Here is a 27,658-nt window from a genome sequence, read left to right on the forward strand (position 1 = left end):
TCTCATCCTCAGAGCATCTGATGAGAACCGACATCTCTCAGCCTTACCCCAAAGGCTTCTGGGGCTATTGTCACAGACACTGTGGGCGTCAAATCCCTCTGTATCTCTCCTTGCTTTACCTCTGTTCACGGGAGTGGCGTGTGATTGTGGATGGGAGTTTGCTCTGTCAACACCAAAGTAAAGACATCTCTCACCAAAGATGTGCAGGACAGCTCAGGGCAGCGAAGAGGAGAGGAGGAGAAGCAGCACACGCGCAGCTGTAGGTAGGAAGCCCTTTGTGAACAAGTATATTAGCACAGGTAATTTACCCTGCCACACAGCGGGACATTGACCCCCAGTTTAATTATTGTGTCATTTGTCCTTGACAGCTACTGCTGCTTCCAATTAACTCTCCATAATTAAAGCCTCCAGTTTTCCAAGTACGTAAGCATGGGTTTACTGGGAAGAGTGCTACAATGAAGAGGAAGAGCTTGGGGGTGTCTGATGAGAAATGACATTCCCTGTCCCAGTGGGACTGGGAAGTTATTTACTTATCATGCTGGAGTGGCAGGCTGGAATCAAACCAGGATCCTCATCTCTATCCTTGCAGGAGCATCTCCTCTCCCACCAGTTCTACAGCATCTACGTGCGTGCGAGTCCTGCTTCTTATCACTATACCTAAGATGTGCTTCAGCTCTCCGGGCTTTTCTTTTCCGTGTTCCCACTTTTTTGCTGAGTTTGCAGGTCAGGTGGATGAGGCACAGGGGCTCAAACAAGACTGAGGAATTCAAGGTCCTTTTGTCCATATTTCAGACCAAATTAAAATTGGCATCTTGGGATGACCGAACATCCTCACGGACTCTGTTACGGGTGCAGAGTCTGGTTCCACCAGTGGTCTCTTAGGTGTTTTTTGCTTTGCTCTATTTAATAAACTGTATTATCATGAACACTCTATTCAAGGCTTTGAAATCAAATAAGCTTCTCTCTTAATCTTTCTGCAGTTTTTCGGGGCTGGCTGAGTCTTGAAAGATAGCAGCATTCACAGAAGCCACATGGCTTGACAGAGTCACTGTTCAGTGTTTTGGAAATGTATCTTTTGACTGTCGGGAAGGAAATTGGCTACTTAAGATGCCTTTTTGTACATTTAAATTAACTTAGTCCATCAGACTGAATAAATCCCGCTGCTGTATTAACATCCAATTATAACAGCAGAGATTGAGCAATGATTCACGTTTTGACCAGAATGTTGGCAGTTTAAGGGGAAAAAAAAAAGTAATGTATATTGAAATAAGAAAGTCAAAAATGGGAGCCAGAAAATTATGACTGAGCACATAGCAGGAGCTTTTGTGAATATATAATGGCAGAAGCGGGAGCCAAATTTCTAACAGGATTAGCTGTTACTGTCTATCAGATCCAAAACCCTCAATCATTTTGTTTTAAATGACTTTCTGTAACTCATTCATACTAGAAATAGAGGGTGGAAGTGAGGCTGGGAGCTGGCGAAGTTGCAGTTTGCAATTTAGGCTGGATCAGAGGTGAGGACAGCCCCGGCGTTGCGTGAAAAGCCCTGAAGTCGTATGTAGCAGGTGAGCTCTGAACCGTACAGCAGTTTGCAGGTTTTGCCAGATTTTTCAAGATGTCCTTGTGAGCCAGAAACTCATGAATGATTTCTTCGGGGACCTGTGAATGAAGGTGTTGATGAAGTGAAATATCTTTTCGAATCCTGCTGCAGCTATGGCAGCTGGACCTGCTCATCGTTTTCTTGCTGCCCTTGAGAAGGACATCAAATTCACTTACCGCTTGTCTGACCCTGGCTCTGGGATTGCATCTCACTTTGGATAGCTGTGAGTAGGGGACGGTCTAGATGGTGACGCTGCCTGAGGGATACAGGTCCTGACACTTTGGTCTCCCTTATTCAAGCAAGGTGGTAGTGGTGAGGGTGCTGGGTCTTTCATGCTGCCGGCTGCACAGTAGTCATCTTGGAAATCCGGTGGTGGGCTGGCTGCTTTGGAAGTGCTGCCTACCTCGGAGATGATCAGAGATCTTCTGTCCCTCTGGTCTGCTATGGGCAGAGCCTTGGAAGGACAGCACCTCCTAAATGTCCATCAGGTGTGTGGATAGGGACCCACAGGAACCTTACCTTCATTTCTTCAATATTTCAATGAATCCGAAGTCTAAATATGTTGTATTTATAACTCATTGTTCAAAAATTAGCTCTTTCCTGGACTTCTTGCATCAACTTGCTCAGATGTCTTAAGCCTACGTCTTCAAAGACATTTAGCTAGCACCTACTTCAGCTGCAGGAGACCTCACTTTCAGCCTCAGCTTTTGTTGATAAAATGGGGGCACGTGCTTCATCACACGTGGGATATAAACCCTTAAAACAACAGCAGTTTCTTGCAAGTGTGAGGTCCTGCACCTGGGGAGGAAGAATGCAAAGCACCAGTATAGGTTAGGGGCGGACCTGCTGGGAAGTAGTTCTGCGGAGAAGGATCTGGGGGTCCTGGTAGACAGTAAATTGTCCATGGCCTGGCAATGTGCCCTTGTTGCCAAAAAGGACAATGGAATCCTGGGCTGCACAGGGAAGAGTGTGGCCAGTAGGTCGAAGGAGGTCATTCTCCCCCTCTACTCTGCACTGGGGAGGCCACAACTGGAATACTGTGTCCAGTTTGGGGCTCCCCAGTTCAAGAGGGACAGGGAACTATTGGAGCGAGTCCAGTGAAGGGCAACTAAGATGATTGAGGAGTTGGAGCATCTCCCTTATGAGGAAAGGCTGAGAGCGCTGGGACTCTTTAGCCTGGAGGAGAGAAGGCTGAGGAGAGACCTTATTATGGCATACAGGTATCTAAAGGGTGGGCTGAAGGAGGATGGAGCCAGGCTCTTTTCAATGGTTCCCAGTGACAGGATGAGGGGCAATGGGCACAACTCGGAACACAGGAAGTTCCGTTCAAATACACGGAAACACTTCTTTACGGTTCGGGTGCCAGAGCAGTGGCACAGGCTGCCCAGGGAGGGGGGGGAGTCCCCTTCTCTGGAGATTTTCAAGACCCGCCTGGATGCAGTCCTGAGCGATGTGCTCTGGGCAGTCCTGCTTTGGCAGGGGAGTTGGGCTGGATGATCTCTAGAGGTCCCTTCCAACTCTGAAACTCCGTGATTCCATGATTCTTCTTACATCCATATATTGCTCTAGCAGAGTGAGGCCAAAATACCAGTTAAGCTGTGACCACTGCAGGAATATAAATGACTCTAACCTGGCTCATAGTGCCTCAAAATGAAGGACACCTTGCTTTTCTTTATCCTCTGTCTGCTGAAATCCTGATTATACATTTGATGCAAAATGTTGACTCCCAAGTTCCACCCCGATGGAAGACCAGCGGTAGGGAGCCTCACCGCAGTTGGGAAATGACCTTGAAAAGTTTGTTAGACATTCCAAGGATGGAGAATGGGTGGAAGGAGTAATCACAGTCTGGTTTACAGTGGAGATTTCAACCTTCAGCGTTCTCTAGTCCCTTCGTCATTGTGAATAATGGCAAGGCACTGTAATTGGGAGGTTGCACGGACTTTTCTTTTTCAGATATTTTAGGGGCAGCATAAAAAGCTGACTGCTCCCAGGGGGCACGGTCAGTTCTCAAAACTTTCAACTTGGAAAGCTGAGCTGAATTAATTACAGCTTATGTTCCAAAGGAAAATAAGACCTCTGATGTGCTTTATTTGCTTGATGTTCTTTTTCTTTTCAGCTGACGACCCCTAGGTGGCTTTCCTTTCAGTCGCGGCTCCTTTGTTTTTTGTAGTTTCTTTCTTTATTAATTAGAAGGTCTGACACTTACAGCCCAAGACATTTACCAGCGTGGTACAATTTTAATTAATCTAGCAATAAAGCTACTTGAGGTGAACTCGTGAAAGGTCTCCTATAGCAGGCGTAACACATAGCAATGTGAGTGGTGACACACATGTGGCATGTGGCTCGGTGAAAGCTCCTACCACATAGCTGTGCTCTCTGGGACAGTGATGTGAGTAAGGTGTGCTCCTACACAACATACAAACTATATCCTATAGAGATTGAGTACCCTAAATATACTGAGGAGGAAGCACATCTGCAACGATGAGGCTCTGGATTCCCAGTAGGTTCCTTCTGCCTCTGACTGGAGCTTGGATATCCTTTGACAGCTAATTAAATAATAATAGTAATAACAACAACAGCAATACAACCTACAGAGACCATTTTTTCTCTACTCTTTTTGTAGCAATTTGCAAAGAAATAGCAGATTTCAGTCCTCTAGGACTCCTTTCTTGTACATATATTATAGTCACAAGTGGATTTTGACTCAGAACATTCAGACTCAACATCACCAAATGTTGGAAAAGTGTGTATTCTGATCTAAACTTCTTAACCAAGGCTCACTTCTATAAGACAGACGTAAACTAGCTCAGAAACCGAGGTTCAGGAAAACTATCTACAGCTCATGAGGATAAATTGAGCTGCACCATATGTTAAACTGAGGGTAGCTTGGGTAGGAACTGCATAGCTAATCCCAACTGTGTTCACAAATTTCTAATTACAAAATGGAGATTACACAATCGATTGCATCTGGATTGAGGAAGGGCGGTTTTACAGTCTTTCAAAACTGAATTATCTGCCTTTTCTGCGAGTTCTCTGATGTTCCCAGTGCAGGCATGGTCAAGCTAGATGTAATTAAGGAAAAATAATTCACAATATATTTTTCTCAGGTGGGAAGAGCATGTGGGGATGGCCAACATAGGAAATTATGTTTTCTTGTAAAAAATTGTATGTCTTTTTGCAAGTGGAATAGAACGATGACTATTAGATTCAACATAGGTCTAGTTGGGTGAAATCCTGGAGCACACAACTTATATTTGATGAACAGTTGATACCTTCTTGACCTGAAGCTTAAGGAAAGTGGAACAATCGCTTTCATGGCCAAACCATCTTACCTTTGAAACTTCCTGATACTTACGGAAGTCTGAATGATTCGCTCCCTGTTTTGATCTTCTCATTTTTGTTGCTCTGTTGTCTGTCCTGATTATGTTCTTATGCTCATGACGATAGATTGAATGTGAGAAAGGTGGTTTTGTGATTATTTTTTTTTTTATTCTCCCTTTTTCAATAAAAGCTTTCAGTAGCCGCAGTCGGTTTCTTTGGGTGACTTGACACAGGCAACGGTGCCATGGTAGACAAACCCCATCGTATTTCTAGCCAAAGTTTTCTAAAGCTAATGCCACCTGCCAGAGGTAAAAATACAGATTTTTATCTTTTGCTCATACACTATCTATTACCATGTGGGGTGTCTGCGTAGGGGTTAGGAAGACAATTTCCAATACAAACAGAAAAGGTCTTCATAAATAGCTGGAATTTTGCCTGATAGATATTTATACATAAAAGCCAACTCTTGGTTCATGTACAGATACAATCAGAATAAAACTTAATCTCCCACTTCACAGCTCAAAACTCTCTTGAATGTTGCACAAAGTAAAAAATTGTCACTAGAATCCAGGTGTATTCCTTCGTCATTTGTCATGAGTAACTGTTCTGCGGTTTATTGTTGGCAGTTCTCAGTGGTGTTTCATCAGGATAATACCACACTATATCATCTGAAGGAATAAACTCTCCCTGCTAACACGAGCCGGGGTGAAGGCACTGGCAATTGACTGTATATTATAGAAGCTCTCTGAAGCTTATTCAATGGAAAAGAGACTATCAGGTCATTGGGCCCAAATTGTATGTTTGGCTTCCAAAGAAGTAAGGGACTTACAAAACCTAATAGGAATCAAAAGGCTCCGGTCCATTAGACAGGACGTCAGGCTATGCAGTCCCTTCTGTCTTGGAAATCTCTGGCTGAAATACTTTAATTAAAAAGGAAGAAAGAAAGAAAGAAAGAAAAGATAATAAAATGCAGTATTTTGGGTGTTTCAGGTCCACCTCTAATGCCTTCTGATCTGCAAAGTCAGGGTGACAGCAAGCTCATCCACTACCCAGGCTGGCAGCCTTTGTCCTTTTTCTGATGGGAGAAACCTCTCCGGGGATGGGATAACTGATGGCTGGAAAGATGCATGGGCAACGGGGAGTGGTGATAGCACTCTCCTGGGACTGGTGGTGGTGTGGGAAGTCATGGGAGGGAGACAAAGACATCATGAGACCTCAGTTCTCACAGGAATCCAGAAAGCAACAGCATCCACAACCAGAGTGGAGGAGATTGTGTTGAAATCCAGTGAGTTTAATTTGCTGCAGAAGATCACACGTTGTTTTATTGCCTCAAGGTACCAGGTCACCACAGTCTGGACACAGCCTGCCCGATTTGCCGATTCCCTGTGAAGCTGTGCAAGTGAGGTCATTTGGCAATGAAGTGTGAAAGGCCATGGGGAAGAGGGGAAGGCCACAGGGGACGTGCTCATCTCAAAAGGGATTGCATCAAGTTGAGTCCTGATCTGGACAGGGGTTGCGCTGGGTTGAACTCTGGGGCAATCTGCAGCCACATCCCTCTGCCTGCCCCAGCAGTGCTGAGCTCTGCAGGGATGTCCCTCTGGGAGGACAGGCAGCAAGGGAAGAGGACAGGGAGGGTGGCACCTCCATCAAGTCGTTATGGGCATTCCAGACCCTGTGAAAAGCCTGACAGGTTGTCCCCTTTCCTCCCGCAGCTTACTCGGGTGCCCGTGGAGTCGTGTAGCCAGTACGAGACCTGCAGCGAGTGCTTGGGCTCAGGCGACCCTCACTGTGGATGGTGTGTTCTTCACAACACGTAAGTACCTGCTGGTGTTTTCCCCTGTCCCAGCCCTGCTTTCCACCCAGCCGTCTTCTCCTAATGTCTGTGATAACACATGGCAGAGATACAAAATGAATGATGAAAAAATGAATGATGAAGATGTCTCGGAGACATCTTCAGCAAGGTCTCTAGGACTTGTTGGGAGAGACTTTGTTTAACCAAGAAGCATTTTCTGGAAGACAAGGGATGAGAAGTGTGGTAGATGCTGGTCAGATTTCCTCAGCCGCCTGATGCACAGTCTGCTGACTGCACCAGGAAAGCATCTGTCCACCCTCATGTGCTTTTAATCAAACTCTCCAACAGCTCTTCTCGGGGTGACAATTGCCTTCTCGTTTCCATTGTGTAAGTCAGTTTGGTTCTGACTATCAGCCCGGCTCAGACACTTGTCTCAGCACCTCAAACTTTCCACTGCTGACCTGAACCTCTCCTCTTTCAGATTTGCCATGATCTTTGTTGCCCTTAAAGAGGAAACAGGTCTCTGTGAGCATCATGAGGTCCACTCCAAGTTAGATTTCATGAGGACCTTGTGGGTTTTGTGTTCACTGTGGGAAAATGTTGACCCTGAAGTTGAGTGTTTGTCCTCTGTGGGTCAACTCAACTGGGCCAAATGAGCACAAATAAGCCAAACTGCTCATTTGGCTTACCTGGCCAGGATGCTGAGCAAATTTTTCTGTATCCACATCCTTGGGCTGGTGTATAACAGGCCAAGAAGGGACCTCAGCTCACAATTTCATTATTCAACAGTAATGCCTCATCCTGTGGCTTGGAAGGAGCAGTGGATCCAGGTTTTCTCAGGACTGGGAGATTAGTTTATTGGCTTTGCTTTCTGTAGGCTTTTTAATGATGTTATTGATCTTGAAGTTTCCTCTCTGTAGCCATCGCTGCCAGTGATCTCCTCCTGCAGAGACCTCTCTGCCAAAGCTGCGGAGAGGGAGGTGGCAGGTTGGCTGAGCTCCTGGCTATGAGTGGCAGGGTGGTCTCATTTGCCAAGAAGCTCTCAGCAGAGACCGTGGCTGGAAAGTGCATTGGATCTGTCTAACCAAACATCTCCAGCTGAGCGTGGCTCTGCAGGGTGCTGTCACTCCAAGTCTCACAGCATCCTTGGCAGCGATGGAGGGTTTTTCTGATGGACCCTGCTATTGCAGTGTCTGTCTTCTCCTGCTGAGTTCACCCCTGAATTCTTCCTGTTGCATTGCAAACTCTCCTGGTGGAGACAGTGATCCAGTTGAAGCGATCCTCTTTGCTACCTCTTCTTTCAGGAACAGAAGAAAAGACAAAAAACCTGCCCCGTATTCCAACGTTCTGTGGATGATCTTTAGCTGGTGTGACCCTCATCCAAAGCCACAACAGTGTGCTTAATTTCAGATCAGAGCTAGGTGACTCATCCCAAAACTTGTCAAAAAACTTGACTCAGGTTCTGGAATAGGTCAAGGGATCTTTGGCAAACCAGTTCTGAGTTATGATCTAGTAGGTGTGAACCCATGAAACTTTCACCCTGCTGACCTGAGGATATTTCCCGTTGATATACAGCTCTATAGTATTATTCTATCTCATCTTATCCTGCATCCGTCCTAAAAAGCACTGTGTGTTTTGCTGTCAGTGGAGGGACAGCACAGACTATGCGCAAGCATCATAGGAAAGCACCAATTTGGTCACTGATTGTACCACAACAATCCTAGATATTTAATCTCCTGCCATCCATGGTCAGTGGCAACAAGCCATCGATACAGCCAGCAAGAAATCCCCAAAAGGAGAGAAAAGGGGCAGACGTGGCTGCAGCAGCTCATTGTGCTGTGGCCCAGCAGCTCATTGTGAAGCAGTGTCAGAAATGTGATGGCTGGTGGCGAGTGAGGGTGGCAGCATCGACTCGATTAGAACAAGAAACCCCCGTACAAACTCAGTCCTTCAAGGACAAGTTTGGCTTTGCAGTCTGAACCTGGTTGACAGCAGGATCCCCATATCCTCCTCCCTGTGCTCACTTAACCTCTGTTGCTCATCTGAAAAAGTGGTACCTCTTATTTATGTACCTTGCAACAGGGTCACTGAAATTAATTCCCCATGGATACTTTTAAAGCAGTTGGAAGGCATACATTATCAAATCCATCTCCAGTCTGTTCCTTTCCCCTAGTTTTCACGGCAGTAAAAAAAAAAATTGATTTCCAGTACTGGTTTGGCAGGGGTCTTCAGTACAGCCTCAGGTGTTCCTGTCCAGGTCTCAGTTTCCTCCTCCTTTAGGTAGCCCTGAGAGCAGAGGAGCCAATTGCACCCCATTCAAGGAGGTCTGGCTGTGCAGAATATGCAGGGTCAGAGCGCCATAATTCTGCATCCCTTATTAGCACGTTTTGCACATCAGAACCCCTTAAGATTCAATTTCCTCGTGCGGGATGCATCGTCAGCAACTCCTGCACAAGGATCTCTGGGGAACTGTGCCGTAAGCATTTCTCCTCATGAGTGCTAACCCTCCTCTCTTCCATCCCAGTCAGGGATCCCAGGGGCTTTGCCGTGCACAGCTGAATCATAGACTGGTTTAGGTTGGAAGGGACTTTGAAGATCACCTAGTTTCAATCCCCCTGACCTGGGCAGGGACACTTCCCCCCAGCCCAGGTTGCTCCAAGCCCCGTCCAACCTGTCCTTGAACACCTCCAGGGATGGGGCAGACACAGCACCTCTGGGCAACCTGCACCAGGGGCTCACTGCCCTCAGAGAGAGGAATTTCATCCTAATATCTCATCTAAATCTCCCCTCCTTCAGTACAAATCCAGCCATGCTGATGTGCGAGCTGTTTCGTGGAAGGGATGGGAGAGGCAGTCGGGCTGTGAAAGACCTGGGGTAGAGTGGTACTGGAAACCAGATTGCCTGTGGGCAAAGCCATGCCTTTAACTTACCTTTCTCCTCCCATGTAAACCATCAAGAGGAACACTGGGAGACTGGGAGACAGGTGAAAATGGCCCGCTGGGGTATAGCATCTATCTTTTTGTCTCTCCCATATGGGGCTCTCTTATTTTGGTATTTGCACTTCAAGGGCTGATGCAGAGCCTTTCCCCCAGACCCCCATTTCCAAGCTACCCTCAGCTCCCACCACCTGAGAGGTCTTGGGGACGCCTGGGGACAGCTCTCCATCCGTCGTCTCAGGGCAGAGCTGGGCTGTCTGCTCGCAGGGCAGTGTGCCAGGGCTCAGGAATCGATTTCCACGGCTCCGCCGTCCTAACCTTACACCGAGAAACTCGAGTCCGCTGAGAGAGAAAGAGACAGACAGACCCACAGACGGCTGCAGGAGAAAGGGGGGGGGGGGGGGGAGATTGATTGGCTTCTGCCCCGAGAAGAGGAGAGCCGATATAGAACAGGTCACCGGAGCTTTTCATCTCTGTATCTTTAGCCCCGATCTTGTCCCCCCCCCCTTCCCTTTCTCTCCTATAGCTCAGCTCCCCTCCCGGGCTCTGTTCAGGCCTCTTTAGGCGGCGATGAATCATTTAGTTGGTGTAAATTGAAAACGTGGCGCTCGGTTGCTGCATGGGTCTCCAGGGGAGGGTGAGGGGCCGGGGTGGGAGCGGGAGGGGGAGGAACCAGGCTGAAAAGCTAATAGCTGGCACAGAGGCACTCGGTGCCTGGTCACAAGGTCGAGGCAATGTCACCAGCCTGAACGGGGGGCTGCAGAGAGAAGAGCAAAGTTTTCTCTCTCCAAGCCTGAGGTGAATTGCAGCTTCCTCCTGTGTCAGATGCAGCGGTGTCCAAAGATGCCATCCAGTATCTGACCACCCCTCCGAACTCCGGCAAGTTTCTTCTGTCTCCATCCATACCCAAACCCTCCTCTACCTCCTTTCTCCCTCACGCACAGAGGGGCAGAGATAGGAGATGCTCTTTGCCCCCAGAGGATGGATAACCCCTTCTGCAGCTGAATGAGCCCTCGCCGTCCCTGCCTGGCCCAGCACCGGCTCCAGAGCAGACGTCTACAAGCGCTGATCCACGTGCACGTGGTGACCACGCAAGTTTTCTGCCCTGTACGGTATCTCCGGGTTGTGCTTAATACCTCAGCTGCCCGCAGAATGGATATTTGGGGCAGAAGAGCAGCAGCACCCCTATAGGAAGAGGCAATATTTTATGAAGGAGGAATATGCTGACCTTGCTGGGTGCAGAAGGGACCTGTCCCATGCTCTGTTGTGGCTGCCACGTCTAGATTTTAGCTGTGCTGCCTCATTTCATCTTCACGTAGCTCCTGTCTAATTCTGGGATGAACAGTTGAGCACGTACAAGCTGTCCGTAAGGGAGGTTGCTCTGGGATCTGTCCTTGCTGTTATGGGGACTCCTCGGCCGGCAGGTCATCAGTTGCAAGCAGAGAGGAAAATAGTCCCGTTTTCTGGGAGGACTTGTGATATCTCAAAACTTTTTTTTTTTTTCCCCAGCTTGTAGTGGGCCAATTATTATTTTTTTTTTAATAAGAAACGTTCTTGAAAGCTGTTTTAGAAGGGATGATACCATTTCGTAACTGGAGAATGATTCATTTAGACCTCAGAAGTTCTTATTTGAGGATTTTATTTGAGGTTTTAGTAAATTGCTTAAAATTTCAAAACAAAAAGTCATTCTGAAATGAAGCATTACTTCCCCCTCTGAAATGAAGCATTACTTCCCCCCCCCCTTTTTTTTTTTCATTAAAATGAAACATTTGGGCACGTGTGATTTCTTTCTCCCCCAGAAGTCTTTACCAGCTCTAGAGACTGAGCAAAGAGGGCCGTCAACAAACACTGTTGGTTTGGAGGAACTGACATTTGCTGTGGAGGGGAGAGGCTTTGTTTGGGTTTAAGCATCCCCAGTCTGTCCTACTGCGGAGGCAGCGGAACCAGGAGTTGGCTCTGCTCTCTGAACTCCTCTGCTCATCCGTGAGGAGCTGCACAAGTCCTTTGTGTGTCCTTATGGCACACAAGAATGTCACCTAGGGACCCGCGCTGGCTCTGTTGGCTTTACACCCCAGTTGCAGCCCAGTTGAAGAGCACATTCCAGGAGAGGTCTTTCCTGGAATCCCGTGGGAATAGGATGCAATGACCTCCTGTATGCTTCCTTCATTCCCATGAATGAAGCAATGACAGAAGACTCTTAGATATGGGCCGTACCAGCCACCTTCCTGGATCCCTTTGGATCTGGGTTAGTCAAGGGGTGACCAAAATCTGGTACGCACAATTACTCAGGGTGAGCTGACCATGGATTAACTGGGTAGCTGCAGCAGCGAAGGTGGTCTTCATGGGATGCTTGAGAAGCCACCTGAGAGTTTTTTGGTTTCCCCACAAAAGAACAGCCCCGTTCACAAGGGATTTATGCTTTCCTCTGGCAGCACACACCTACCCCAGCATCTGGGAAGTTGCCTTCCACGTCCTCCTGCTTTCCAGCTTTTCCCAACTGCCTTGCAGCTGCAGGATGCTTCTGTATCCAGAAATTACAATTCTCATTTCTAACACGGTATGGAGGTAAAAAGGCACTTACACAAGTTGTTTTCTAGGGAGTGAGGGATTAGTGTGGAGGGGGAGGGAGGTTTGTTATCCATGCTCAGACTCATTGCCAGATCAGGGGAAAAAAAAAAAAAAGGAAAAAGTTACAAAGTGCAGCTCCCGCTGTCTCGCCTCAGCAGGTAACCCGATGCGATGCTGCTTGCAGAGCCTCATTGATCGTCCCTGGCTTTAACTTTCTTGGTCAAAGTCTTCTGAATCACTAGAGAGTCTCGGGTAACCTAAGCCGCCTACAGATGCTGCAATAAGACCTTTTTTGAAGGGTCTTTTGCTTGCTTGACTTTCTGCCGTCTCAAAGACTGTGACTCTCTTTCAGGCTGAGGTTCTTTTTTTTTTTCTTTCTTTCCCCCTTCATCTCCTCTCTTTTCCTTCCCAGCCTTTTGCTCCACTGGCGCAGGGGAGGGAGGGTATCTCAAGCGCGGCGTGGGAAGGGGCACTGAGAAGGGCTGTATAGCTCAGGCTTCAGGGACCCAGCAGGGCAGGAGGGTGGACTATCACACCCAGTCCTGTGCCGCTCCAAGCTCTAAGAGATAGTGAGAAAAGAGTGATTTGCTGATTCCCGCAGGGGCTCATCATCCTATAGACCCTCAGCTTCCATTACAAGAAACCAGGACCTCAGCTGTCCCTGCTTTGTACTCCCCATGCTCTATTTCCCAGGGTGCAAGCTGGTGTCCCTTCAGAAATGTAGCAGTTTACAGGTGGTTTGCATTTGCTTGGCACGATGAATAAGTCTTTGCAATCATATCTGGCACCTTTTCTTATAGGAAAAGCTTTCTGTATCCTTTCCTGCCTTCGCATGGTCTTGCCATAGGTCAGCTCTTGGTGCCTTCAAATACCTGGGAGACCCTCTACACGTGAGAGGTACATGGCAATCGTCCTAATCTTAATAAAGGTGGATCAGCCACATGAAGATCTAAAGGCTTCCAGCTCGAATCCTACATTGCCTTAGAAACTTGTACCTGCTGGGCTGATGTTCCTCATCAGAGGGGAAGCTCAGAGCTACTTCAGTCGCTATGTTCAATACCCCTGTGTGCCTGACATTTGTCGTTACAACAGGAGATTGCCAGATACATGCTGTTGGTACACAATGGGGAGAAAACCCTAAATGATGGGGGGGGGGGGGGGGGGGGGGGGGGGGGAGTAATCACAGGAAATTTGAGATCTTTCATTTGGTTTGAAAGTCTCCAATCAGTTGATATTGGCAGTGTTAGCACTGCCAGTCAATGGTGGCAAAGGTAGGAGTGAACCAGCTGTCAAGTTGCCTTGTCTCCAAACGCTGCTTGGTTGGACTCCTCCCCGGTCGCATCTGGCACTCACACAGCCATGCACGTGGCCTGTGAACCTCTCCGTCTGATAGCAAAGGAAAGTGGAGTCATCTTCCCACAATTGGCCTTGGCACAGAGTGATTCCCACTTCTTCTCAGGTAGTTATCGAAACTGGAGACGGCATTTCAGCCTTCTGCACAGAGGGAAGCGCACAGCAGGGGGGCTCCGTAGAGTGACATTGGCCCATTAAGCATTCCGCATTGAGCCCAGATAATCTTTAATCTGTCTGCTGAGGTATAGCTAAAGTACCCATCATTTCACACCTAGGCATTGCCTCTCCTTTGGAGCAGAGGAAATAGCCCCAAATGTGACAGCTCTCCAATGGCCTTTTGAAATGAGATCGGGGCTCTTAGTCCAGAGAGCAGGAGGAAATTCTTGGGACGGGGAGCACGCCTATTGATGGTGATAAAGCCCCGAGTGAAACAGAGGCTCCTGGGAATCCCATTTCACTACAGATGGGTGATGACATTGAATAAACCTCTCTGAACCAGCCCTGTCCCTTTGAGAGGAACAGCCGATGACTAGTCCTGGAGAGCCGACCCATCGCTGTATCTGCACGTTGTGAGTCCAGCACTGCTGATGTCCTTCCATTCCCTAGGTGCCGTCATGTCCCTTTTGGGAGCACTTTTGCTGTTCCGGTCTACCAAGAAGTGCAGGGCAGAGCCGTGCCCTTCACAGGTTGATTATCTCAGTGGCCGTGCCTGCCTGAGGCAACTCGGGGACAGCACTGGGCACTGTGGACCATAAGATGCAGGCGTGTGGTAAATGTGTTTTGATAACAACCTTCTTCCTTCATTAGCTTATTTTGCTAGAGGGCAGCAGGGAGGGGTGGGAAGATAATTAGTTTATGCAGTGAGTTCCAGCAGAAGCTTTCTCCTGATGCAGCTCTGTGAGTTAGGTGTCCTACTTGGGATTTGTCTCCACCACAAAAACATTAGCAGCTCAGGTTTAGCATTGCAGAAAGTTCAGCCTTTGCAGAGGGTTTCTTGCTCTGGGGTTTCTTCTTCTCTGATGTGAAACACCACACAGTCTTCCATGGGCTGGGAGATGTATCCCTTGTGCTCGGACATGCAATAGGAAAGGGATAATGGTGTTTGGTGGTACCTGGGGACCTCCTAGACGACCTCCTGTGTGCTGATTCCTTGACAGGGCACACACCATCATCTCAGCATCACCCTTCCTCTGGGACACTACACACTGATAGGTGGAATATCTAGATATCCCACAGTACGTACCCAGGGTAACAGTTAAGGGGGGAACAGGGACAGGGGAAAGCTATATGACCACCCTGATCAGCTTAGAAAGCTTGTCAGATGTGCACTGGAGTTGAGATGCAAAGTTACAGGGGCTGCCACAGGGAAGAAGTATACCCTGACAGGTTATAAAGGGGAGGTTGACAGAGCCAACAAGGAGACCTGGATATGGAGATATGGAATGGCAACGTAAGGACGTAATTCAGGTGCCTAACCAAAGATGTATGGAGAATGTACAAGGAGAATTTGAAATATAGGTGTTTTTATTTACACAAGAAGTCGATTCAGTTGCCCATCCGTGCTGGTTGCTGCAACTGGAGTGCCTGAGGTATCTGAGATGTTCACCTGGGGCTGGTGAATATGGATACCCATTCCCTTTGGAGAATAAGATGAGCACCAGCTGGGTTCCTGAAGACATCTCAAGTGATATTAGACTGCTGTATGCGGGCAACAAAATAGAGCCCAACCCCAGCTTGGGGTGTCCTCTCCCCACATATTCTGGGGGTGGCGAAAACGTAGCTCTGGGTCTTGCAACTTGACCAGTCTCACTCCTCCCATGAATTTTAAGGTCCTTCAAGGTCCTACTTTGCAATAAAGCAGGACTAGGATTTCCTGCAAGATTGTGCCACTCTCTGGAGTAGACCCAGTGATGATATATGGGTGGTTCGGGAAACTCGGTCTCAGTCACTGAGCTGTTTGTAGGGAATTGCGCTCTGTCTTGCTGTCAGATGCTCCCGGGTGCCTCTGTGGCCAATGATCTGCCAATGAGGGAAAATGGCACGCTAAACGATCTCTCCCCGGGGTGGGGGTACGTCTGCCTTCCACTGTTTCTTCTGTGACATTTCATCATCCCTGACCTATGACAAATCTCAGAAGGGAACAGGGGGAGGGGCAGATCAGCAAGCTCTTCCTCCTAAGGAAAAGCACAGCGAACCTTCAAGGTATTTCTTTATCCAGACTCACCCTCTCCGGGCATCTGCACATTCCTACCCATAAATACGTGCCACCATCTTCTGTTGCATGCTCCCACATTCAGTGACCTGCCACCAAATATCCCTGTGTGCCACCAGGACGTGTGTCTCCAGCCCCCAGTTCTCCCAATTTCTCCCACACCCCTCTGCACTCATTCCCCTGAGCAAAGGTGCAGAGGTAGATCCTTTCCCAGTTGCCTTCTGTACCAGGAAGACTTTATCTCCCTGTAGTACTGTGGTCCTGGAGGCAGGTTGTGTGAGTTCACAGGAGCTTCTGAGGTTGAAGGTAATTATTTCATCCTGCTGGGGGGCTTTTTTTTTGGGGGGGGGGCGGGGGGGGGATCCTCCTTGCTTTTCTATGAGCATAGTCTCTTCTTCCTGTCCCCAGCAATATACATATTTCTTTTATTTGGTGAGTGGATCTGAGCAACTCACCGTTCTGTTTTCTTAAACATCTTGTCCTCCATCGTTTTCCACTTCAGACATGTCCTTCAGCAGCTTTTGAATAGCACACCATCAATAGCAGGAACCATCTACCAAGGCAGACGCAGATGTTTTAGCTCCACGAATTACAGGAACCAAACAACAGCCTGATCTCTGGCCTTGTGGGGAGATATACAAGTCCGTCCCTCATGTAGAACACCACAGTCAAGTAAAACATCTTACAAATGAACCCCTCCAACTGCCCCAGTAGCGAAGAGCAAGCCCTGGGTGTCAGCTGGCTGCAGCTCTCTGCTGGACTCACCAGCGGAGGTCACCCGCAGAGGAGAGCAGGGAAAAACAGCGCGTTGCCAGGGCTGCGGTTATACAAGAGATGAGTGGTAGATCAGGACATGCAACATTTCTTGCCTCCTGTTCCAATGCCCAATAGATTGGACCAAATTAATTTCCGCCAGGGGTAACGGATACATTTTTAATAGAGTCTCATCCCCGGAGCCAGATCTAGACCAGAGTGGCTAATACGGCTGGATGCAAGAAACCAGGATATTCAGAGAAAATATGTTTTCTTGCCATCCTCCCGCAAGGGAGGCCACATTCACAGTGAAGAAGGGACATGCTGGCTGTGAATTTCTTCCGCCACCGGCTCTGGGCTGTAGGGACACGGGGCAGCCCCACTGCAAGGAGACATGGCTGGATCCTGCACCACAGTGTCCACCAACCCCTGGTAATGGGGAGAAGGCAGATTTCTGATTATTTTCCTCCACTGGTTGTTTCCCTGCCTAGGAAGCTGCACCGGCAATTAGCATGTCTTTTTGTTGATTACCTTGCGGCAAAGATTAAAGAGGAAGTCGGGGGCAGAGAATTACATTGAGGAGGAGCAGAAACGCTGAAGGGTCTGCTGGGAGGGAGTGGAAGAGCTGGAGGATGATTCTGCCTAACCTGGCTAAAGGGATTTGAGAGATTGCGAATAACATGAGGAAGTGGGAATCGGTGTGGGCTGAAGGTCTGAGGCACTGTTTTAAGACAACATCTGGGACAGTTTCTGAGTGGGGAAAACAAGTCCTGGACCCGTTGGGACCTTTAGAAAGGGACGCCAGTGTGATCCACTGGTTACAGAATTGTCATTAGGCAAAAGACAGCAGTATTTATTTCCCTGCTCTGCTATAGATACCTTGTGTGGTTTCCTGTCTCAGCAGCCAGTGAAGAGAGGGACTTTTTCTGAACACGTTCACTGTAACCCTGAGGCGTTAAAGGCAGTGTGGGGTGAAGTGTCCTCTGGAAATGCCAATTTCATTTAGTAGCTACTGGGGAAACCTAAATGACTATATCAAACCATGCCCAATCCTTAATTTCCTTGTGTTTTAACCCCTCGTTTGTAGGACAGGAGTAACAGTTCCTCACCTCACAGGTGGCTGTGAGGTCCAAAGCCTTAAAGCGCTTTGGACATGAGTGGCTTGCAGAAGTCCTGCATGGAGCTGGACTTGATTACTGCAGGGTCCCAGACAAACCGTGATGACGATAATAATTTCATCTTACCAGCGGCTGAGTAAGTTTTGAGTTTGTTTAATTAAAGCAGAAGGAGCCTTAGCAGACACGGCAAGGTGCAAAAACGCTGTGTAGTTCCTTGTTTAACCCAATGAACGTACCCAAATCACCCTGTGCCCTTGTCTGGCTGTTAGAGCAGAGGTGGCACCGGAAGGGTTAAGGCAGCGAGGAATGAAGAAAAGTCTTGCTTCTCCCTCCCATATCTCATTTCCAATGCCTCCTGCCCCTCTGGCCCCAGGCAGTAAAGGAGATCTACATTTTAATTGAGACATGTTAAGAAAATAATCTCAATCTAGCTCACCCATGCCTGGAAGGCTTCTCCCTTCTTAGCTTGGTGCAGATGCTAAATGCATATTTTTGGGGGGGGGAGGGACGGGGGGGGAACGTTGGTTAGGTGTCTGTTTCTCTCCTGTTTCCATCCTTGCTTGATTCCTAGGTCTGGGGAGGAGGGCATAAGTCTGGAGCTGTCAGGAAAAAGTAGAGCAGAAAATGGCAGGACCTCATTTAGATCTTCTCCCTATATAGGAGTGGCGTGCAAAACCCGTCCAGGACATGCCCCAAGCCATGCAGAGGTACTGCGGTGTCTGCCGGCGCTGGGCACTGGCCCTTGAGGACCTTGGGAACCCAGTCTTCACAGGAGGCTGTCCTTTGGTTGTGGTTGCGTCCTCTCTCCCCTCCCTCCGATCCTCAGTAGTAGGAGTAGAGGGGAGGCCGAGATGCTTCAGGTTTTTGAAACGCAGCCTTGCTCGAAGTTGGATGGAGAAGGAAAGGGGGTGAAGTGAGACCTCTTTAGTCTCTCAGTTGTATTAACTAGTTGCCACTTTCATGGCTCAGGGCCGAGGTGGGGAGATGACCACGAGAAAACTGGACTCCTTTTGTTTTGTTGCAGACTGAAACCTTCACCCCAAAGAGGTACAAGTTTTGTCCGCAGACTTTGTCAGCTGCAGCAGAGGAAGAGGAGCCCCCATGAGCGGTGCTTTCTCTTGGCAGCCCGGGCACTGGGAACAGGCAGCCAGACACGTCCTGCCTCCAACACCCGCTTGGAAGGGACACGTTTGCCAGCCAGCCCTGCCACCTGAGCACCGAATTAATTTGCGCAGGGCAAGGGGGCAGGATTTCAGTTCAGATAACGCTTTCCTATTTTGACGGTTCCTTGTCTCTTCGAGCTTGCCTGGCCTGATAAAGCGTTATCAGAGCAGAGCATCTCAGTCAGAGCCACCACTGAGATGTGGCTGGGCCAGAGGTGGCTTTTCTTGACTCCTTGCAGGCTTCCCTGGCCCTCTTCCATCCAGCGCCTCTAAAAAGCCAGCCGGTTAATAATGGTAGGAGGATGAGGTTGGGATGCTTGCCAAGAACTTTAGCTCTGTGCTTTTCTCAGAGAGAAGAGAAACTGCAACCGTGGACGAGAGCAAATCAAGCTGATCCCTTCCTCATTTTCACCCAGTCCCAATCCTGCAAACAAGCTCACAAGCAACTTTGAGTCTATTGAGTAACTCAGAAAGTAGAATGATTTTTCCATCTTAAGCCTATTGTCTCATAAAAATTATTTTCAGGTATGGATCTGTATTCTGCAGTCTTTCTGGGGAGGATTGTCGTGCCAAAGCTCTAAGGTACATCAGGATCTCATACTTAGATATGAATGTGATTTTCTGCACAGTAGGGACTTAATTCTTACTAGTACTTTTAGGGCAACAGTGAGCTTCTGTTCTCTGCTCTCAAGAACCGAAGGCAATAAAAATGACCTTGAGGATTCCCCTCCAGCTTTAACTGATGGAGGATCTGGAGGGGTTGGTGAGAAAGGAAGGAGAGCCGACACATAGCATAAGGTCATCTGGCCAATTGGCAAAATAACATTTGGCTGCCTCTTGAGCTGCTCAGGAACACATCAGTCCAGTTATTGAACGTTATACTTAATCTTCTATTGATTGGGGTGAGTTGGAGAGGACAGCCTTCCCCACTCCCCCCATTTCCAAATTAAAAACTAAAAGGAGAAGTAAATGCTTTGACTTTTCCCTCTGCCTGGATGTTTAGGGAATTTACGGTTAATAAAAAAAACCCAAACCGTTAAGAGTGAAAACATGAGTAGAATGAATTATAGCAAAATCAATTAATACTAACAGTATCTATTAAATATTGCACTCTGGAGCTTTACGGGAGTACACTGCTGCTCTGATATGATCATGACATCATTAACATAATATAAAGAATCAAAAAATCAATAGCTTGCTGAAGCCCAAAATTAAGGCCAAGCAGTGTTATACCATATCTTTAAACATCTGAAATAGCAACTTGTCTCTGTCATGTCAGAACTATTTGCAGATGAAACACCTCTCAGAAAGTAGATGGGAATTTGTTGGCCTGCCTGTCACTCCTGCGGCTACCCGCCTTGGGATACTTGGCATGAAGGTTAGCTCACTTTTTCCAACAGTGTGGATGCAAACAGAGCAGAAAATCTGATCAGGGTTACATTGGCATGTTTAGTGGCACAGACTCTAGTTGGAGGTCAGTAACAAGTGGTGTCCCTCAAGGGTCAGTACTGGGTCCGGTCCTGTTCAATATATTCATCAATGGCCTGGATGAAGGGATGGAGTGTACCATCAGCAAGTCTGCTGGCGACACAAAGCTGGGAGGAGTGGCTGACACACCAGAAGGCTGTGCCGCCTTACAGCGTGACCTGGACAGGATGGAGAGTTGGGCGGAGAGAAACTTTACGAAATTCACCAAGGGCAAGTGTAGGGTGCTGCACCTGGGGAGGAATAACCCCACGCAGCAGTACAGGTTGGGGGCTGACCTCCTGGAGAACAGCTCTGTGGAAAGGGACCTGGGAGTCCTGGTGGACAACAGGATGCCCATGAGCCAGCAATGGGCCCTGGTGGCCAAGAAGGCCAATGTCATCCTGGGGTGCATCAAGAAGAGTGTGGCCAGCAGGTCGAGGGAGGTCATCCTCCCCCCTATACTCCACCCTGGTGAGGCCGCATCTGGAGTACTGTGTCCAGTTCTGGGCTCCCCAGTTCAAGAAGGACAGGGATCTGCTGGAGAGGGTCCAGCAAAGGGCTACAAAGGTGATGAGGGGATTGGACCACCTTTCTTATGAGGAAAGACTGAGGGACTTGAGTCTTTTTAGTCTGGAGAAGAGAAGATTGAGGGGGGATCTTATCAATTCTTATAAATCCTTAAAGGGAGGGTCCCTGGAGGTTGGGAACAGTTTTTTCAGTGGTGTCCAGTGATAGAACAAGAGGTTACAGTTCCACCTAAACATGAGGAGGGACTTTTTTACTTTGAGGGTTCTGCTGTAGGTGACCCTGCTCTGGCGGGGGGGTTGGACTAGATGATCTCCAGAGGTCCCTTCCAACCCTGACCATTCTGTGATTCTGTGATGCTGTGTATCAGTTGGAGAAAGAATGAAGAACCATATAAATAAGATCTCCCCCTAAATGATATCCACGTGGCCCCTCGCACCAAGGACATGTCTTCAGGGGCAGACATCACAGGTGACAGAGAAAAAAAGCTGAACGGTAGGAGATTTGATCAGCAGGTAAACCTGTAGCTGTGTTTCTGAGGACGGGGAATGGTCAGAGATTTGCCTGCAAGGTAGAGACATGATAGACCCCATGGGCGTCCAGATAGACACCAGTGGAAGGAATCCTGGGGTCCCGGTCTGTATAATGTACATTTGTAGTAGTAAATTAAACAACACCAGGGAATGTTATTAGGCACTGGAAGACAACTACATATGCTGCAGTTGTTGGAATATAGTTTGGCTTGGGCCAGATATTGCTCCTTCAAACAATTCCTAGACATGTTTGGGAATTAAATGTGTCAGGGAGGATTTCCACTAGGTGTTTTGGAGGTTAAGAGAGTTTAATAGCATGACTGTGATCAGACCATGTCATTTGGCCCCAGGATCAGGCAATGTTTCCTAGTATTGTGCAGCACAGAGTCTAGTTGGAGGCCTGTAACCAGTGGTGTCCCCCAGGGGTCAATACTCGGTCCAATTTTGTTTAATATATTCATTAATGACCTGGATGAGGGGACAGAGTGTATCCTCAGCAAGTTCGCTGATGATACCAAACTGGGTGGGGTGGCTGACACCCCAGAGGACCGCGCTGCCATCCAGCGTGACCTGGACAGGCTGGAGAGCTGGGCAGAGAAGAACCTAATGAGGTTCAACAAAAGCAAGTGCAAGGTCCTGCACCTGGGGAGGAAGAATGCTGGGCACCAGTATAGGTCAGGGGCGGACCTGCTGGGAAGTAGCTCTGAGGAGAAGGATCTGGGGGTTGTGGCAGACAGTAAATTATTCATGGCCCAGGAATGTGCCCTTGTTGCCAAAAAGGCTAATGGAATCCTGGGCTGCATAGGGAAGAGTGTGGCCAGTAGGTCCAAGGAGGTCATTCGCTCCCTCTACTCTGCACTGGGGAGGCCACAACTGGAATACTGTGTCCAGGTTTGGGCTCCCCAGTTCAAGAGGGACAGGGAACTGCTGGAGCGAGTCCAGCAAAGGGCAACTAAGATGATTGAGGAGTTGGAGCATCTCCCTTATGAGGAAAGGCGGAGAGCGCTGGGACTCTTTAGCCCGGAGAAGAGAAGGCTGAGGGGAGACCTTATTAATGCTTACAGGTATCTAAAGGGTGGGTTGAAGGAGGATGGAGCCAGGCTCTTTTCAGTGGTTCCCAGTGACGGGACGAGGGGTAATGGGCACAAGTTGGAACACAGGAAGTTCCGTTCAAATACACGGAAACACTTCTTTACGGTTCGGGTGCCAGAGCAGTGGCACAGGCTGCCCAGGGAGGTGGTGGAGTCCCCTTCTGTGGAGATTTTCAAGACCCGCCTGGATGCAGTCCTGAGCAATGTGCTCTGGGCAATCCTGCTTTGGCAGGGGAGTTGGGCTGGATGATCTCTAGAGGTCCCTTCCAACTCTGAAAATTCTGTGATTCTGTGATTCTGTAATATAGTCATGGGATGTAGGCACAGCTCTCAATTGCAAAGAGGCGGTAGGAAGGAAATCCTGAAGGAAAGGCACAAGCTGTTAAGACAACAGGCTAAAAATCAAGAATTTTAGAAGTATTTTCTCAAATGCAAAACCAGGCACAGAGACAGTGTTTCAATGCACAGTTAAGAAAACATAGTAGGAAAAGTTTATAAGGAATAAGGAAACCTTTCCAAAGAAAGGGAGCCAACACAGAAAGGAACCTGGCTATTGCCAGTTAAATAAAAATTAGGGGAGAAAGAGGTTTTAAAGGTTGAAATTAATTGTCTAAAAGTCAAGTCATAACATGCCTTTACCCTTAAGAAATGGCTGGATTGGAACTTGATAAAATTCAGGTAAGGAACAAAAAAAATCAATCCCCATAAATGCCCTTTCAATCAAGACACATGAAAACAGGTAATCAGACAAAATTAAATATATACTTGCTCCTGTGCACATGCTAATAGTCTGCTTTAAATGAAGATGCTAATAGGATACACAGCCCAAAACCTTGATAGAAGGAAGCTGATCTGTGGCGTAAATCACGTAGGAACAATAGAGGAGGCCAAAATGGTGAAGAAAGGGCTTTTATGTTAAAGAAAATGTAAAATCAAAGAAAGAAAATAGGGTCAATCAGTGCACAAGTGACAAGGTATCCCTAGGGAAGGGAACGGTGTTAAGGCTGGTCTATTGACCACTTGAAAATGGTGAAAGTGACTGCGACACGCTGAGAGAAATCCAAAAGGTTGGGAGGGCAGAAAATGCGGTAATGAGAGACTTCAAGTGGCCTCGTACGCACCGAGCCAATGTCACAACACTTGAAGCTCATACCCCATAAACCCACTAAAAAAGAAACAAATCGGGACTTACTCATAGGATTTACTTGTGAGACTCGCTGCAGGGTATGGCTATCAACGCATTGCTCTGTAAGAGTGACCACCCGGTCCTCAAATTTAGTGTCCCATAGTATCAAAACCAAATAAATAAATAAAAATTACAGTGAAGTTCAACTTTAAAGTGGAAGCAATGTAAAAATGAGGAAGCTTGTTAAAAGGAGCAACCACCAGGGTAAAGTGGAGACTGCATAAAGACATCATATAAGAGGTTTATTGTGAATTTATACGACCTATGAAAAAAGACCTGAAAGACGGTAAAATTTAAAAACGCCTGCTTAAACAGCAAGGTAAAGAGACACTATTCAAACCTGGAAGTTGTACTCAAAGGAAAAAATAATAAAAAAGATCTCTACCTTGATCGTGTGGATTGCAAAACAATTGTAAGGCAGCCCACATAGGAAAGACGTTGCGAACCTCATAAAAATGAATGATTAAAATTTAACAAGGTGCCCCCGGAAGTTTACTTTCTAAAGGGCACAAGCTGTCTGAAGTGTCTGCTGCTAAAGGTCTAGTAAAAAATGCTTTTAGAGCATAAAAGTGATAGTCCACTGAAAGATCCTTAAGAAACTCTGATACGAAATTGCCGCGTTATTAAATCTGTTGCACACCTCATTACTTATACTGGCCTTGATACTGAAGAAATGAAAGGTGGAAACCGTATCTTCTTTTCTTTTTTTTTTTTTTTTTTTAAGTTGGACTCATGAAGCATCCAAGAACTAGAATCCAGAAATCTGACTTTTTTTACCTGCCAATTTGGTTGAACCATGATTAAGAACAGATAGGCAAAAAAAAGCATATGACATGCTGGGGGAGGGAGGATGGATGTCACAAGTCAATTATTGTTCTTTAAATAAATCAAAGTCCATGTGATATAGATGATGTGGTTAATACAGAGGAATTTATACTTTTCCCACAGTGAGGAATTTAAAATATGCCGTCATGGGACAGGAAGAAGAGTCTTCTGATAGATTAGTAACCAGTTCAAAGATGGGAAATAAAGACCAGGAATAAAGGGCTGTGATGGAGGGAGGGAATACCCAGGGGGGTCCCACGGGAATCTCTGCTAGAGGGTGTCTGGTGTATTTATAAATTAGCTAAAATCGGGTTAAGAGTGAAGCAGAAAAGGTCACTGGTGGTAGAGCGGTTTTCAGAGTTGTCAAAAGTAAAAAAGTCTGCAAGGAGTTGTAGAAGGAATAGACAAAACTGTCAGGGTAACCAAGCGTAGCTCGGGGCTGATGCGCGCAGGGTTAACCAAGAGCGGTAGCAGGCGGCTGTACCTCGAGGTGTTCCACGGCCGGCTGTAGCGAAGGAGGTGGTGAAGTCAGCCTGGGTAATTCTCCCCAGACCTCAAACAATACATACAATGTGAGGCATGTTTTGGAAATGAATGGAGAGCACAACAGAGAGTATCATTACGTGGTGATGGGTGGTGCTCTCCCATGCTGCGCACACTGGGCACTTTTGATCGTGTAGAGTTAAAATGAGTATAGTCAACCCAGGAAGGCGGTGGGAAGTGTGGGAAGCAGGAACATGGGTTTCTAATGATCTTTATACAAGGAGAGATTGTATGACTTGGCAATTTTCGTCTTAAAAGAGAGATGACTGAGAGGGCTATAATACATCCAGACAATCATGAGTGTAATGAAGAAAGTGAATAGGAGATGATTACTCACCATTTCTCATAACACAAGATCTAGGGAACTTTATAGGAGATTATCAAGTGGAATATTAAAACAAACAGAAGAAAAGACATTTTCATATAATGTATCATTCATCTGTGCAACATTTTGAAGCACATTACGGAGGCCAGAAATACAACCGTCTGGAAAGCAATTAGACAAATTAATAAAAGAAAGATCTGTTGAGAGCTGTTCAATACAATGACATCACTGCAGGCTCCAGGTCAGGCAGTCCCCGTGTCATCGCTTGCTGGAAGCTGGGAGCTTAAACCAGGAGAAGTTTCACTCTGTAATCTCTGTTTTATTCTTTTTTTCCACCCAAGTGTCTGCCAGCGGGGTCAGAGACAGAATGAATGCCTATGCGGATATTTGGGCTGCACTGTTACAGCCATTTCTATGACCCTGTGTTTTCGAAGGCCTCTCACCATGAGTTTGCACATCTCTTAAATAAAGGTCCCCTAACCTGTAGCTTTATTAGCGCGACACAGAGTAATCACAGTGCCGTTGATATAGGGTGAGTGTGACTATTTCTGCCGTGCCCGTCCAGCCAGGATGTGTCTGGAAGCTCTTTGCTGAGACGTAGTTGCTCAACTGCTCTTCACCCTGCCCGGCACACCTTGGGGTTGGTTTTGGCTCCAGCGCGGCGTTGGAGTAAGACGATGTTTGGCAGTTGCCCCATCCTGCCTGGAGCGGGGGCTTCTCTTCCCATTCAGCCACCCCGTGGTCCTGCTCAGGAACTCCCATCTCCCTCTCTCCAGCTGCGGCTTTTGTTGGACAGCAGTCCAGCGCCGGGCTGAATTGTGTTTGATTAGCTCAGTAACTGCACGAAGGGGAAGCCAAGATGGTTGCAGAAGCCTTTCAGCAGCCACAGCGGGGAGTCCAAATACCCATTAAAATGTGTGCTCAGCTCATCTCGAGTCAGTCATTTTTGCTGTCTCCCTCCATCTCGTCCTTTGTTTTCTTGCCTTTGATTGCAGCTGATGAAGTTTGTATCAGTGTTGTCATGGTGAGTCTATTATGAAGCAGTCTTTTCCCTGAGGACCACGCACCAGGATTCTGGTCTACATTTAAAACTTTGCCACTGAAGCACAATGGGCAAGTGATGTTTCTCCAGTAGATCTCAGGTTCTCCATTCTGAAAAATAGTGACTGAAAAGTTTTAGTTCCTCCAGGCATACGGGGAGGACATGTACTGGATTTATTGATTTCTTCTGGATGTGTGATGGGTGATGCTTTAAGGATGGATTTTGAATGACAACTTTATCCGCTCATCTAAACGATTCCAGCGTGAGGTGTGTCAATGTCACAGCCACAAGCTGGTCTAAATTCCAACCTGCCAGTCATTGTGACAAGGTCGGGAGAGATAGGAGGGTGGAGAAATTCCTGAGCTACATGCAGTCTTCAGGGAATTACTGAATGGATCCTTCTGGATCTGAGACTTATTTCCTCCTAGGTTTGAGAAGTACCTGACTATCGATGTTAGTGCGTCTCACCTTGTCGTGTGAGAGCTGTGCCCATTGTGAGCTCTGGGATGGATAGACTGGTTAAGTTGGTGGGCATCCGTTCTGGTCAGACAGGGAATAGAGGAAGAGTTATTTTAACAAGGTTTCTTGTGCCAAAGAGGGATCTGACTTGATGCTGTTGTTGGCTCCTCTTTCACAGGTACCTCCAGACGTCGACTTCTTGGTACTGAGGATCCCCTTTCTTCGCATGTCATAATTGCTAATGATTTGAGTGTGAAAGTAAGGCTAGAAATCTATAAAGTCAACACAAACTGAGATTGAGCTTTGTCTGAAGGGATGAAGGAAAACTGGAAGGAATAAAAAAAAAAAAAAAAAAAACCTGGTAGCGGGATAGAAATAGGTACTGACTGCCCACATCACCCAGCACCCTGCAGTCCCTGTAACTGGTAGCACAGACTTTCATCCCATGCTACAAGAAAAGTTCCCTAGCTGCTGTGTGTTTCTCGAGATGCAGCATGATTATTGCTCCAAACCAGTGAAGTTTTTAAATACCTTTCAAGCTCTCTGACTCTCTCTCCTCTGCCTCCACGCAGGGCCATATATGTGTCGCCATGAACGGGCACTATCACTCACCCGATGTACTGATTTCTACTCTGAATTTCTCAGAGTACGGGTCTTGTGTCTAGGGAAGGGACTAAGGCTCCCTGTGTCTGGCTGATCTTCTGAGTTCATCCTTTTCCTCCTTTGCAAGGCCTTGGACAGAAATCCCTAATACTTCCCTTTAAATATCAGCGTATCCATGAAATCAGAGGGAACAGTTCAAGGTTATTACGGAAACACGAGAGAAATGTTTGTATTTCAGGGGCT

General features: G+C 47.4%; 1 protein-coding gene across 1 annotated transcript in view; it reads left to right on the forward strand.

Annotated features, from left to right (window-relative positions):
• Positions 1–27,658, forward strand: part of PLXNA4 (plexin A4) — a gene marked incomplete at its 5' end in the record, with an annotated part of 458,703 nt that overhangs the window by 295,279 nt on the left and 135,766 nt on the right. Inside the window, one exon of the mRNA XM_082479239.1 lies at positions 6,634–6,734. Within this exon, the coding sequence (XP_082335365.1) occupies positions 6,634–6,734 (101 nt within the window). The remainder of the gene's footprint in view (positions 1–6,633; positions 6,735–27,658) is intronic.

Source organism: Vanellus vanellus (genome assembly GCF_965231255.1).
Source record: "Vanellus vanellus genome assembly, chromosome: 1".
NCBI lineage: Eukaryota > Metazoa > Chordata > Aves > Charadriiformes > Charadriidae > Vanellus > Vanellus vanellus.